General features: G+C 36.8%; 1 protein-coding gene and 1 long non-coding RNA gene across 8 annotated transcripts; one reads left to right on the plus strand and one right to left on the minus strand.

Moving 5' to 3' along the window:
- The first annotated feature begins 317 nt into the window (after positions 1-317).
- LOC116290376 (uncharacterized) lies at positions 318-14,815 on the plus strand. 5 transcript variants are annotated; one of them, XM_031697397.2, is made up of 4 exons: positions 2,635-2,741; positions 12,377-12,582; positions 13,393-13,782; positions 14,211-14,815. In XM_031697397.2, exons 3-4 carry the CDS (start codon positions 13,407-13,409, stop codon positions 14,708-14,710), a joined length of 876 nt encoding a protein of 291 aa, XP_031553257.1. In that variant the 5' UTR covers positions 2,635-2,741; positions 12,377-12,582; positions 13,393-13,406; the 3' UTR covers positions 14,711-14,815. The 5 variants fall into 5 exon arrangements, with proteins under 5 accessions (XP_031553254.1, XP_031553255.1, XP_031553257.1 ...); XM_031697398.2 differs by having other exon boundaries at positions 2,644-2,741; positions 12,388-12,582; XM_031697394.2 differs by lacking the exons at positions 2,635-2,741; positions 12,377-12,582 and adding an exon at positions 318-422.
- LOC148909969 (uncharacterized) lies at positions 5,938-7,599 on the minus strand. Of its 3 annotated transcripts, none has more exons than XR_016120304.1 (3): positions 7,300-7,599; positions 6,996-7,092; positions 5,938-6,104 (listed from the first exon to the last, which is right to left on the minus strand). It is a non-coding gene; the product is annotated as an uncharacterized LOC148909969 (long non-coding RNA). The 3 variants fall into 3 exon arrangements; XR_016120306.1 differs by having other exon boundaries at positions 6,938-7,092; XR_016120305.1 differs by lacking the exon at positions 7,300-7,599 and having other exon boundaries at positions 6,938-7,287.
- Positions 14,816-15,263: the final 448 nt, after the last annotated feature.

Below are 15,263 nucleotides of genomic sequence, written 5' to 3' on the forward strand. Positions count from 1 at the left end.
ACCCAGATTCGGCCCCTCGTACAGACCGATACGGATCGTACGGTCAGTATCGGCCCGTGCATCGGCCCGTGCATCTCATTATTCTTACAAACGAAGAATAGGCAACCCAAGCTCACTACGTTTATAAGAGAATAATATACTCTTCCAAACTCGCTGAAACTGCATACAGGAGTTAAAAAGAAACAGAATGACAGAATAGGTAAGTCGTCAAACTTTTATTTATGTTTTTCCAAAGAAAATACGGCATATTCTAAATCCCCATACATTCTCTTATAAATGTCAGTGCGCGAGCTTGGGTTGCCTGTGGTCAGCTATCGCTATTGAATGTGCGATACATTCACATTTATAAGTTGCACCTGTGATGAGAAGGAGCGCCAATCCTGGATTTACCAATCCTTCTGAAACGTGAATTATGTCAGCAGGTAAGCTTGAGTAAATAACCTAGTAGCCAATTCAAGTAGGAGTTGAATCGTAAGTCCAATATTGTAATGGCCTGCAGCTTATTGTGACGAACTACACATAATTTATTTCAACTTCTGAAAGCAGTATTCTCTGTAACCGAAGATCATTGCTAAGGAAGGAAAACAGCGCTTTAAAAGTAAATAATTATGCCTTTTTGTTCTTCGATACATAAAGAACAAGACTCATTCTGATGTCATTCCGGAGCTTTGTACTATATTTCTGCAGTTTCTTCAAGCAAATTCTGAAGTTATATTAAGTTATTTTGGCTCTAAAGACTACTATAAATAAACATGAAGTACAGAGAAGTTTCATGATTCAGGCTTTTGATATATATTGTTTTGAAATAATAAGAATTGAACTTCTAATAACTCAATAAAACTTTTAGAATATGTCCATTCGGATTTAGAAATATCAGTGAACATAAAACTATGAAATTTAAAGCAATTGCAAGAAAAATCTTTGATTTACCTTGGTCTTAAATGAAGCATTTCGATTTATAAATACCGAGTTAGAACTGATTCCCGTGAGACTACTTTGTAGCCTGCGTTCAGCCGGTGTCAGGGATTTGTGTTCCCCCGAGTTAAGTGTTCCCCCGAACACTAGCCACTAGTGTTAAGTTTGTGTTCACCCCTCACCTCCCTTTGTAACATCTTTTGACACGATTCTCTCCCCCAGGTCAAGGATGCTGTATAGTCTGTATAAATGATTGGTTTTCGGTTTACAAACCGGCTAAATCTTAGAATTTTCTTCAAATCTGAATTCAACGAACGAATTCGAAAAATCATGGAAGCTTCACAGGATGATAATGTTTTTAACTATTTATGCCGAAAGGAACATCCTCCTGATTTTGTGAATAAAGAAAAATATGTTTTACCAAGAATGTACAAGAAGTCAGTCTCGTTTGTGCGTGAGTTTCTTCGTGCCCAATTATTTCGAGCATCGCGTACTATGGTACGTAGGAAAAAGAGGGGAGAAGAGAGTGGTAATCGGAGGACGTGAAGCGAAGCAAAGGGACTTTGAGGAGTGTCATTCATCTGTTTTCAGCGGCCATGTAGGGCGAGACAATACAGGAAAGAAATTTTGCATATGATTTTTGCCACGAGGCCAAGAAAAGAACTCGCTTGATTTATTAATAAATTCGGTAAATGAAATTTTATCTCCCAAAATACCAACGACAGTAGAGGATCACGTGGTTATACGATGTACGATAAAGATGTACGATAGAGATAATCCATTCATTTTTCGTTTTCAGAGTAATAGTTCTCTTTGATATATGTCCTTGACCTGGGGGAGAGAATTGTGTTACAAAGATGTTACAAAGGGAGGTGAGGGGGGAAAACAAATCTGTGTCACCAGCTGAACGCAGGCCAACTACTTTGCAAAGCGCTAAATCGCGTGACACCAGACACGACTTGATTACTTATGCTTAAAAATTGGACTGGACTTTATGACGAACTGGAATTTGGACTTTAGAACCGATTCTTATTGATACTTTCGATTTTTACTGGGATATTTTACCAATTAGCTCCTGCTACAATCAAATAGTAAACAGGTACGATTTCCCTTTTTGGGGGGCTGGGAAAATGGTATTTTATGCACTGGTAATCACAAACGAAAAAAAACATTAAAAATGGTAATGGCATCGATTCAAGCAAAATATAAGTTTTACATACTTAGTCGCTACAGCTCCAATTTTTCACACACCAACCTAAAAATAGCAACTTCTTTATAATCCGGGTCAGCCAATCAGATCACTTTTAGGATTTCTAGGGCCCTATGATAATGATAGCTAGCTCTTGGAATATATCATAGGGTCTGGTAATATCATCCTTACTGTCTGCATGTCACCCGTTCTTCCGTCACACCTAAAACACGCACTGATCATGCATGTAAATTTACTAGTAAAAGTACTAGTAAAACATTGCACGCTCTCTCGCTCCTAGATCGACATTTTAATCATATACAGTGACATCCTATACACATCCCTTCACATTTGTATTTTATTATGCAAGACAAAAGAATATGAAAAAATATAATCTCGAATATTTTCCAAAAAAAGCGATTTATTATTAAACACAGGCATTTGTTTATAGATGTTAAGCTTAAATATGATTGGACAAAACCATGTACTTGAGTTCAAACGCCCCTCGGTCACGCACGAAGGAAGTACTAGTAAAAGTACTAGTAAAAAATTCGTAATATCAGATCGCTCGCTCTCTTGTTGCTAGTAGATAGAACGACATTTTAACCATAGGCAGTCTTCGACAAACACTTTTCAAGTAAGTTAAAGTCGATTACTTTTTTTTCTGACGATGATTTTTATTTAATGTTATTAGGCGAACGGCGACATCATTACTTTCGCGGCCAAAATAGCATATAAAAGACCCCCCGGAAAAACAAAAACCCCTCCTTATATACGTTAAAAAATATATATGAAGTAGGATATTTGAAGTCTACTTTCCTTAGCCCTTCGAGATGTAGACCAGACAGCCACATAATGAATGTTTTGGCGCTGAAATTCCAAATACTTATTTTTACCTTTATCTTTCACTATGTAGAAACTTTTTTCATTCTCTGGAACACCGCAGAGGTGAAATTCTCTTGCTCCTTTCTCGCTCCCAGAATTTTTTCTGGGAGCAAGAAAAGACTAACAGAACTTTACCCCCGGGTTTCCGAGGACGCTGCTTTCCGAGGATGCTGCTTTCCGAGGATGCTGCTTTCCGAGGATGCTGCTTTCCGAGGATGCTGCTTTCCATGCTCGAGAAGTATTTCTTGATAAAAAACCCCGTAATTTCGTACGAGCAGGGCGTACAAATTTCACAATACTTTTCTTTACTTCGTAAATATTATTAACCTTGCTGTGTGTATTGCAGAATACTCTAATCGGCATGCCAATCTAGCTCCTCAAGACTTATGAAGCGTGCATCTAATAATATTAAAAGGTTTATTAAAATGATTAAAGTCGTTTGCTGCTCATCAGACCTGAGTCTCCTTTTTAACCTCCTATCGCCCATAGAGGAGGTAAAAGGAGACTCTGCTGCTATTATATCTTAGTTATTTTATAAAAGAGATAGAAAACTCCCCTTGCTTGTGCTATGTTGAGTTATGCACCTGTCAATTGAAACCCCCACCCCCTCCACCCCATGGGAGGTATGGGGCATAGTTGGGGAATTGTTGGGGATTTGATCTGTTGATTTGCCCGATGGGTTGGGGTATTATACGTGTTTTAGTACTTTGCCTGGCTTTTAGGGATGGGGATTTGAACATTTTGGGCACTTCTTTTACCGTGGGGGTAGGGGACTTGTCAATTTTGAAAGGTGGAGGACTGGGGTGGAGGAATCTTGGCAGAGCAACCAGGGTCACAATATAAGTGAGTAAACACTTTTTTTTTTTGTATTTTTTATATGAATATCTGAATTGAGAGCTCATCTGTCCTTTTGATATCAGTAAAGAATAACTATAAGAGATTGATCTTGTATTTTTTGCTCTGATGACAGTCTTCCAATGTCGATATTTTTGCCTCAAACTTTCATGTTTTAAAATAGAGCTTTTGCTTTGGACTTCTTATTTTTGATATAAAAGCTTGTCTGCATTGATTTTTTTTAAATGTGCAGTTTCTGTTCAGTTTCATTTTATAAAAAGCAAATTCAAAAAATGATTAAAGAAAAATGATAAAAAAAGAAAAGATATTCACGCAATTTCTCGTGTGCATGTACAACTCAACATAGCACAAGCAGGGGGAGTTTTCTATCTCTTCATGATTATTTGAACCATCATTTGTTTTACGGTCGGAACTCGCGGCTCCATAAAATGGTTTTATTATTCGATTACACATTTTGTAAGGGGGTTTAAAATGACTCAAATTCTCCCAAAACTCGTCGAAAACGTCAATGGACAAACAAACACGCAATGGAAGAAAGGTAAATTTTATTGGAATATTTTTGAATAACAATGTTTAAAAAATCTCCATGCATTGCCTTATAATATGTGACACACATAGCACTTAACCAAAACATTTATTTAATAGAAAAGCTAAAAAAATGGTATAATTAGAGGACAGAGTGTTATCATAGTTTGGTGACCCAATCTTGTACCCAGAGCCCTTATTTCTTACTGCGCATGCTCGACAAAATAATTGGGCTTAACTGAGCACGTAGGCATTTTGTCTGCGCATGCGTGCAAATATAAGTTTTAATAGAAAAACCGCTGAATTGAGCCTGCAGAGATTTTATTTTCTGTCTAACAGCGCTTGTTTACTAGTTCTCTGTGTCCTTTGGATACCATTTAAAACGCTATCGAATGGATATTTTATTGCCTTATGAAAAAGGTTGTCGCTAAGTCATTATTTTACTCTTTATTTTAATAAAATCATGTAGAAATTTCAACGTTGAGAACGAGAGATTAGTGTTGAAAGGCGCTAAAATAGATAGAGGTAAGGGATCGGAGGTAACTCGGTTAATTCTTTCTTAATGACAAGGTTGATGGTTCATTTCTAAATTAAGTTAACCTACAATCACCGCGTTGGGGTAGAGTCGTGAATAATTATTATTTCACTGTACAAGTACTGTACTTGTTTTCTTCTTGCAAGCATATTTGAAAGTGGTTACAATCAGAGAAAATTATCTAACTGGTAAAATTTCCTTTTTTATTCATGTTTCATGGTTAGACTGACTTAATATATAAGAAAAAGAAAAGGCCCAATAAAGTATATATACACTTGCTGTAAATCCACTATTAAGCATCCCCTCTCCAATAAACCCCCCCCCCCCCCTTTCTAATAAGTAACCCCCTTTCTAAAGAAAGAATTTTTTAAAGCCAAACCTTCCCGATTAAAGAAACATGTATACTGATTAAATGTGATTTATTAAAGTCTTGATAGTTCACCAACATGTTAAATCACACTAATTTGGCCCTTATTTTCGGTTGCATGACCTTCCCACTTCAGTTTTTCCCACTCTGCACTCTAGTTCCTTGTGAATTTAACAAATCAAAGTCAGGTTTCTATGGGTCTGTACTGTAATCGAAAATGATGAACCTGACAGCTTAGAACCTACTGCATTTGGGCTAAATCAATACTTAAGTCCCCCTCTCCAATGAGCCAATAAGCCCCCATCAAACTACCTGAAATAAATAAGCCCCCCCCCCCCCCCCCACAGCTTAATTTAATAGAGGATTTACATATGAAGTAAAAGAAATCTTTAGTTTTATTCATTTCATAACCATGATCATGAACAACCTGTGCAGATAATTAACAGAATAGCATATAATCAAATTAATTGTATCACCATCCACGAAAAATGTCATGAGATACCCATCTAAATTAATCCTAATGATGCTGTCATCCCAAGATTAAAAAATAAATTTGGTCAGTTGTGGACATCTATATATTAGACTAAAAATGATAGTATATTGCAGCCTCATTTACTATAGTGATTGTCATAGGATTGGACCAGTACATCAATACAACAGTGCAGCTTGTCGGTTTAATTAAATTTTAATTTTAATTTAGTCTTTACAATGAAAATATAGAAAGGAACAATTCAAAACAACATTTACTCCTTGTAGTTTGAAAAATAATTCATTCCTATCCACCTTCCTTCTTCTCAGGACCAGCAGACTACCTTTTCATCATACACCTCTACCTATAGACAGGAACAAAGAAACTATATTTTTATTACATTTAATTATCATTCCCTTTTCCTAATTATTATGTAAAGAAATTTCTTCCTAAAGATTGGCTGAGGCCCCATTGAGAGGTTGGAATCCTAATAATTATAAACTTATAACAAATTTCTCTGGAACTTCACATCAACTGAAAATTGTTTCAACAATTTTGGAAACCATTTATTACAGACTGTAAGTAGCTAGATTATTAGCTACCTTGCAATTGGGCAGCTCTAAGAGCCATGATAGTTTTTATTTCTTCAATGGTTTGTAACCCTTTAAACTTCCTCTATCTAGTACCTTATATATGCTTCCTTATACATGCATTCATAGCACAGTGTAATATTAGTTATTTACATAGTGAAAGTGAAAAATCTTCAAAAAATGGTTTAAGGCCATAACTTCTGTTTTGACTTTTAGATTTTAATACGAATTAGAACTGCCTTGTCATTTCTAGAGTGTGAAAAGAACACGAGTTTACTGCATTAGCGTACAACAGTGAGCCAAGATGGCCGATTTAGGCATGACAGGTCAGCTGTTTGAAATTACTGTGTAAAGCCTGCACAATTTTTCAAGGCAAATGACTATGCCCAGTTGATTCTATGGCCTATTAGCTCTTAAATGATAACAAATAGAAATTTGGGGAAAAGCAAAAATAAATAGAAATTTTACTTTTTCTTACTCGGGGTAGCATTCACTCTAATGATATTTTAGCAGTAAAAGTCTTACGAACTATGCCAATAGTTTTGGTGACAAAGATAAGCAATTTAAAAAACAACTACAATAAACAAGATTGAGGTGTTCAAGCTACCTTATATAGATATTTCAACAACTTGAAGATCTTGGTAAACCTAAACAAGGAAAATTACCCAAGATTTGAGGATATGCTGAGGTAGCTGGGATGGTCTTAACATTTCCTTTAACACCATATGCCACACAATTTTTCAGTACAAAAAAATTGTACACCTGTAAAGATAAAAGAAAGGCCATTCTAATAGAGGTAATTTCCATCTTGGGGAATAGTAAAACTTTCGAGTAAATTGACTTTGAATTTGAGTAAAAATTATCTTACACGCGAATTTGGCCATCAAACAGTCTCCTATTTTAGACGATCAGCTTTCAACTAAAAGTTATAATTCAACAAAATTAAAACATCAAAGAATAATTTCTCACCTTAAAGAAAGATTTCCTCAATTTACTGGTTAGATTTGAAATACAACAGGAACAAAGTGAACCATGTCTTGAGGTTTTTCCCTTTCGGGCACATTTTGACGAGTGATTTATCTCCAAATAAAAGGACGATGTACTTGTTGATATGCTCATGTGCTAGTCCTTCGTCTCTAGTTTTGATCCTCTTTGAAGCTCTTCCATCGAATGCCTCTAAATTCTGAGAACGTTGATCAGAAAACCCACAGACTGTGCATTCCAAACAAAATGGCGTCTGAAATTTTTTTGTTTTCTATTAACGCGCGCATGCGCAGTACAAATTCTTAACTGACAATTATCATCGAGTCGGCGAAATTTTCGTCGCGTTTCGTCTTGATAATAATACTTTATTCTAAAAATGCAGATTACATATTTTGAAAAGGAAGACATTGAGGTTAGCCCTATATAAGTCCCCTAATTTAAAATTAAATAATTTTAAGAACTAATAATATATATATATATATATATGTACAATACTAACTTCAAAAAATGTTCATGTGTTTCTTAAGTCTTGTTTTAAATTTATTTACGTTGGGTTCATCTGTATGATTTACTACGTTATTAGGAAGATCATTCCAAGATTTGATTATTCGCACAAAAAAAGAATATTTGTAACAATTTATTCTAGCAGATTTGGTCTGTATTTTAAATTGGTGATTAGCTCTCGTTTTCGTACTTTTACAAAGTTCAAAATAGTCACTGAAATCTAGACCGTTCATCTTGTGTACAATCTTATAGCACTCAACTAGAGAGAGGAATTCCCTTCTAAGTTGCAAAGAGTTTCATTTGAGTATCTTACATCTGTCTTCATATGCCATCTCTTGTCGTTTTTGACCAAGTGCGATGCGTGACGCTCTTCGTTGTATAGATTCAATTGCATGGATATCCTTTACTAGGTGTGGTGCCCAAACTGGGCATGCATATTCCAGAATGGGACGGACCAGTGATTTATAGAGTATGGAAAAGATTTCCTTATTTCTACTACCCGTGGTACGTTTAACTAAACCAAGGACTTTATTTGCTTTATGTACAATTGCTTCTACATGTTTGGACCAACTTAGATCGCTCGACATTATAACTCCAAGGTCTTTGTAGTCATGTACGTTCTTTAATGCTGTGTCGGATATGTGATATTGTGTTCTATTCTTATCACCCTTATGAGTTATCCTCATGGCTTCACACTTTTTAGGGTTAAACTTGACTTGCCAATCCGCCGCCCAGTCTTCTAAAGAAGCAAGGTCCGACTGTAGAGCTGTTACATCCCCAACGTCGGTTAGTCGTCGATAGATCTTAGTATCATCAGCAAACAATTTGATGCTTGATGTGGCTACATTTGGAATGTCATTTACATATAACAGAAACAAGATCGGCCCCAGAATTGAACCTTGCGGGACACCCGATGTTACTGGAGACCAATCAGAAAAGGATCTACGTATTTGCACTCTTTGTTTTCTATTAGTTAGAAAATTCCTGAACCACAATAGTAATTGATCGTCAATGCCATACCTATTAAGCTTGAAGAGTAGGCGTTCATGTGGAACGCTGTCAAACGCCTTTGACAGGTCTAAAAAGATAACATCTGTCGCTTTTGAGGTATTTCTTGATAAACACCAGTCATTATAGCTACTTAGAAGTTGGCCTACCGTTGATCTGCCTTTTAAGTATCCAAATTGATTTTGGTTTAATAGTTGATGTTCTGTCCAGAAGGCTATGACTCTTGATCGTACTATTTTCTCTGCCACTTTACAAATGATAGATGTCAACGAGATTTGACGGTAATTTTCCTTGTTGTGTTTTGGACCTTTTTTGTGGATTGGAGTTATATTTGCAATTTTCCAGTCCGATGGAAGTGTACCAGAATAAAACGACTTGTTAAACATCTTGCACAGTGATGTGGATAATTCCTTTGCACATTCTTTCAAGATACGCGGTAGTACTTGATCGGGCCCAGGGGACTTGTGAATGTTCAATTCTTTTAGATAACTTTCCACTTCATTTGCTGAACATTGAACGTTGCGTAACTTTTCAGTAACAACAAAGCCAAAATCTGGAAGGATGCATTGTTCTCGTGTAAATACAGATGAAAAGTATTCATTCATGTGTTGTGCTATGTCTTGATCACTTGTCACTTCTTGACTTCCTTCTTTCAGCAACACTAAGTCGTTGGTACCTTTTCGTTTTGATTTCATGTAGTTCCAGAATGGCTTTGGATTGTTCTCGGATTTTAATTTGTTTGCTAGATCTTTCAGATGGTTCCATTTTGCTGAATTGCATTGCTTTTTCAAAGAGTTGTTTAGATTACGGTACGCAGTCCACTGTTCCTCGTTGTTCGATTTTTTGGCTTTTTTATAGAGGTTTTTCTTTTTCCTGCACAGTTTTATTAGATCTTTGGTAATCCATGGTGCACTAATTTTCCTTTTTTGACGGTATTTTGGTATACTATCGTTGACTGCTGCAAAGTAAAGGTCTTTCCAGGTTTCCCAATTGGTGTTTATATCTTCGTCTTCCAAAATACAATCCCACGGTGTTTTATTAAACAGAGCTCTAAGATGATTCCAATCGGCTTTGCTAAATGCGTAGACTTCTTTTTTTGACACACGGTTTTGATAAGGATGGGTGTCCACTTTGAAAGTTATTGAATTGTGGTCGGAGAAGGGTTCTCCGACTTCGAGGTCTTTAATCAAATCAGCATTTGTAGTTAGTACAAGATCTAAAATATTCTTCTCGCGAGTAGGTTCATCAACTGATTGTTGTAAAAAGTTATCATGAATTATTTCTGAGAGAAGAGTGTGATGTTCAGAGGTTTTTGTAGGTTGGTTGGTAGCCCAGTCAAACTCGCTAAGATTAAAGTCACCAAGTATTAATAAATCCGTAGTTGAAATGTTAGTGAGACAATTCTGAAGGTCTTCTAAAGGTTTGAGATTGCTGTTTGGTGGTCTATAAAACACTCCAATGGTTAACTTCTTGTTGTTGTTCCCGGTAGTTATATCAATAAAGAGTATTTCTGATTGACAATTTAAATCTTCTCTTAAAGAAGTTATAATACAATTTCTCGTGGCAATCAACACTCCTCCGCCATGTCTTCCCGCATTTCCAGGACGGTCTCTTCTATAAACACTATAGTCGTTGCCGAATACTTCGGCGTCCGTTATCGAAGCGTCTAGATGGGTCTCAGTAAGGACTATGATGTCAACTTGGCTTTTGGCTAATTCTAGTTGCAATTTTGCGATTTTGTTTACGATACTCCTGGCATTCGAGTAGAATACTGATAACTTCGAGGTTTGATTTGTCACCTTATTTTTTGTGTCTACATTGTCATTATTGTTTCTGTCGTCGTGGCCAGGGTTAGGATGAATGTCTCCACAAGATAGTATACGAAGCTCCAGTTGAAAACTAGCGTCGTGGTTACTGTAGAACTTAATTCTTTGCTTGTAGAATCGTCTCCGTGGTCGGGCATACCAGAACGCCGAGTTGTTGTTTGAGATTGATACCAAGATGAATTCAACTTGTGCTGGTTTATACTCTTGAAAGTATGGATTCGGTACCAGAATATCATTTTGTCTGAAGACTTGAGTTTCATGTGTTATCTTGCGTTGGCTTTCAGTAAAAAAAGTGAGGATTAACGACCCAATAAGATAAAAACTGCGGAGCCGTTTCAAGTCAGCACGTTTAACCTTCGTCATGCCTGAGTATCTATTGATGTATTCTATGCCCGGCTTAATCTACACGGTAAAATGAAGAGCTGTGAAGCTTTCTCGAATTATTATCTACTTCTAAACAAAGTTATGATAGTCGAAAATAATATCGAAATACTTGAATGTCCGTACGAATAGACAACTATGTAAATATTATTCGATTACCGATTGGATTAAACAAAGGATAATATACACAGGAAGCCCGTCGCCAAAAGCAACCGTTTTCCAAGAAGGGTTTACGAGCCAGGAAAACCTCTTAGCAAAGCATTTAGTGAGGAGAACCTCAATCTACACAATGGACATACCAAGAAATAGGTATCTTGTGATTTTATAATAATGTTGTCAACTCCTTCTGCTAGAAAGGTAATCGTTTGTTTAATCCAATCAGTAATCGAAAAATGTTTTGAATATTCGTTTACATATTTTCAAACGCAATGCATTCTTTAAAAAATAATGGTTCAAATAATCATATAATCGAATGAATAATGTATTTTTGTGGGGTACACTTGACCTGGTTTAAGTTTATCAAGCATTTGGAGGACCTTTGGTTGAGATATATATACAAACTAACCCTGAAAACTTTATGAATAAAATTTAAACTCTAAGAACTGAAACATTTGCTCTTCTTAGGCCATGCTGAAAAGATGTTAATGAATTGGCCCCTCTTAAAGACAAATCTAACACCCCATTCACACCAACATGTTTTAAAGTGGTTTAACTAAACAGGCTGTGGAAAACTATCTACGAGCACTACACAATATTTGGTAAAATAATGCATGTAAACTATCCTTTGTCTTGCTCTGACAATATTTTAGAAAGATTTATTATATTGTAGGTTTCTAGTTTCTCAATTTTTGCCTAATGAATACATAGTTTAACTAAACACGTTTAGGTGTGAATGGGGTATAAGTTATTCCAGACATCAGGTGTAAGATTCATGGTGGTCCAATGGCTCAACCTTCTAGTGACATTAGACTTTTGTAAGTTATTTTTATAGTATATGATTTCTGTGGAAGTCTGCATTAAAAGTGAAATTCATCCTGTGCAAAAATCAGTTATCTGTCTGCCCAAGAAATGTCCCCATATTCAAAAAAACAGCAAAATGAAACTTAAAAAAAAGTTAGATATTTAATGTGCCGCAAGATTTCTTATTAATCTTTGATACTCTATATAATAAACATGGTATTCCCAAAAGCAGTTCTTATTCATGACTACCTAAGTATAGGTAAAAGTCAACATTTTCAAGAGGAACACCATTGGAGGACATAGTAATTGAGTCAAACACAATAATTAGACATTGGTTGGTGGGTTGAGAATTAAGGAGACTAACCGATACTGAGCTCTTTCAGTTGGTCTGTAGCACACAGTTCACAGACGTCGTACGTAATTGGCTGTGTCATATGGCACTCTTACAGGATGTGCCTAAGGGTGAGATGAGAAGAAATGAGGATGTGTCTTCATCTTCATGAGTCTACTTCAACGATACTAGAGGGTACTGCAGCCATCATCTAGGAACGTAAAGCTTTATGGGGGTGTCCAGAGGGCAAATATATAGGTATTGTGAGGGTTAATGATATATGTTTTTTATCTCACCTGTCATTATTAATAGGTGAAGACGTCACATGCATAGATCACCTCAGTTACCAATTTAAGAAATACAATCAAACAAAACTCTATGGCTTATTTGCCTTTTTTTTTTTTTTTTTTTTTTTTTTTTTTTTTTTTGTCCCCTGGACAACCCATAACAATAAAGGGATGGTACCAGTGCTTCGTTTCTTGTCTTTAGCTCAGGGTTAGCCTAGACTTCAGTTTGTGCAGAATATTGTCTAGTTTAGGTTCATGGAATTTCAAACTGTTTGTGTTGTTGAAGCTGTGCATTCTTTACTTTAATTACCATTGGTATTTGTGAATATTCAGACACTGATACGAGGCTAAGCCTGAATTTAATTATATATTTAGACACATGCTCTCTAGTTTGCCCAAACAGCAAAAGCTTATTGTGGTAGCTCAATATTTATGAATATAATAATAATGAGGAGTATAATAATAATGTTAATGATGATGATGATAATAATAATAATAGTATTCATAATCATAACAATAGCAATAATAACAAACGACAATGATGATAATAAATAATGATACTAAAAATACAATAATAGTGACCAATACTGATAGTAATAAATAATAAATAACAACGACATAATAATAATCATAACAACAATAACAGTATTGTAGTACATAACTCCTCCCAGATCCCCGCCCCCACACCATAAAAAAATGGGCCAATAATCCTTACTCTTAAATTTTTGTTCAAAAATAATATTTTGTTATGAAAGAAAGTATTTTCCCCCCTGGTATTTAGGAACGAAAATAAAAATGAAGACTCAAATCGTCAAATCCCATGAAGAACTTCAAAAACAACTTAAGAAAGCGGCAATTGCGTTTGCAAAGTCTGACGACTACCACCACCTACGTCCAAAATATACCGTCGAGTCCGCCGAATATCTTCTTAGAAAGGTTGGTGTGTTCTCTGGCGACAACGAAGTGATCCTGTCAGACACCAACGGTGGTCCTGTCACTGTTATAGAGCTTGGCTGTGGTACTGGATTACTGACGCTCGCCATGGTCGCCGCACTGAGAGGCAAGGAGAACATACGTTACATTGCCACAGATCCCACTAAAAGCATGAGTGAAACTTTTGAGAAGATGTTGCCTGAAGTAGAATTCGTAGCATGTAAAGCAGAGGATTTGCGTAAGTACAAAGACTGGGAAGATGGAAAGGACAAAAACAGGAAAAAGAAAGGAGAACTGGGAAAAGGAAGAACAAGTAGAAATTGGAAAAGCAAGAATAGAGCAGGGGAGTGCAGGCAGAAGAACGGGGAAGAGAAAATAGAAAAGAGAGAGAAGGATAGAATAATAGGAAAGCGAAGGGGATGGTATAAGAGAGGAAGTGGAAAAAAAACAAAGCGGAAGGGAGACCACGGGAGTGGAGTGGGGTACCCAGAAAAGAGAGTGGAGAAGAGAAGGACATAGGAAGCGAAGGGGATAGGATAAGAGAGGAGTGTGGCAGAAAAGAGCAGAAGGGAGAACAGAAGAGGGGATAGGGTAGGGCGGGGTGGGGTGCAGTTTAGTGGAGAACTAAAGGTGGTTATTCAAGATGCTTTTTCATTTGGTTTTCAGCATTCCCAGACAGCAGTGTTCGTGCCTTTGTCGCCGGTGCAAGCTTCCATTGGTTTGCAAACCAGAAGGCCTACGAGGAACTCTACAGAGTTCTGGAGCCATCCGGAATGCTAGGATACGTATCTAACCTACCCAGTGAAAAAACTTCCGCTGACTGGGTCAAAGAAATGTACTTCCACCTTTGGGACAGCTACAAGCGGACGGGGGCGCCATTTGAGCACGATTACGAATGGAGGGAAGCTTTATTGGCTTCCGGTCTGTTTATAGATTACGAAGAAGATTTTAGTCTTGACTACCACCAAGAGGTCACTCTCGAGGAGTGTATCCAGTGTTTTACGTCATTTGGCGGCGTTGCCTCTGGTGGAAGTGACAACCAACGAAATTTTTCAAACGAGCTGGCGAAAATCCTGAAACAGCATTTTACCGACAAAGGCGTGGAATTTCCAGGAATTCAACACACCACAGAGATTTATACCAGTCGCTCCAAGAAAACAAAATAAATCGAGTGGGATCCTATAGCTTCATTGGTGTAACAAAAATAAAAAAATGTTAAGATAAGCCAATCGATTTAAAGCAACATTAAATAAATCGAAAATGATAAATAATTATGTCTTGCGCCTGTTTTGAATTAATAGCCGAGATTTTACGCACTTGGGGATCAGCTGGTTACAATACCGTGTTCATATAATAAGAGAAGAAAAGATGTATCTCTGTAGAAAGAAAACAAACGGTCGGCTTTTCGCTTATTTTAGGCCTGCCGTAGTTTTATTAGAGCTGCTTTGGTATGCGAGGGAAAACATAAGGTACAGACTTACGGCACGTATACAGTACGATAAAAAAAGACAGTGGTTACTAAGTCTTGGCACAATCGCGTACCCAGAACCCACGTTCCTCTTGGTCAGCACTGAGAAACGAGAGGAACGTGTGCTTTGGGTACGAGATTGATCTTGGCATTCCAAAGCAAAGGCCTCCACCCAACATCCCCGCATCAACAATATATGTTTTTTTTGAAACTTTTAACCTCACATCGAAGAAGATTCCGGAGAAACGTAC

Source organism: Actinia tenebrosa, unplaced genomic scaffold, assembly GCF_029948245.1.
Source record: "Actinia tenebrosa isolate PJP-AT-01 unplaced genomic scaffold, QUT_ActTen_1.0 PGA_scaffold1__47_contigs__length_23844297, whole genome shotgun sequence".
In the NCBI taxonomy this organism is placed as follows: Eukaryota; Metazoa; Cnidaria; class Anthozoa; order Actiniaria; family Actiniidae; genus Actinia; species Actinia tenebrosa.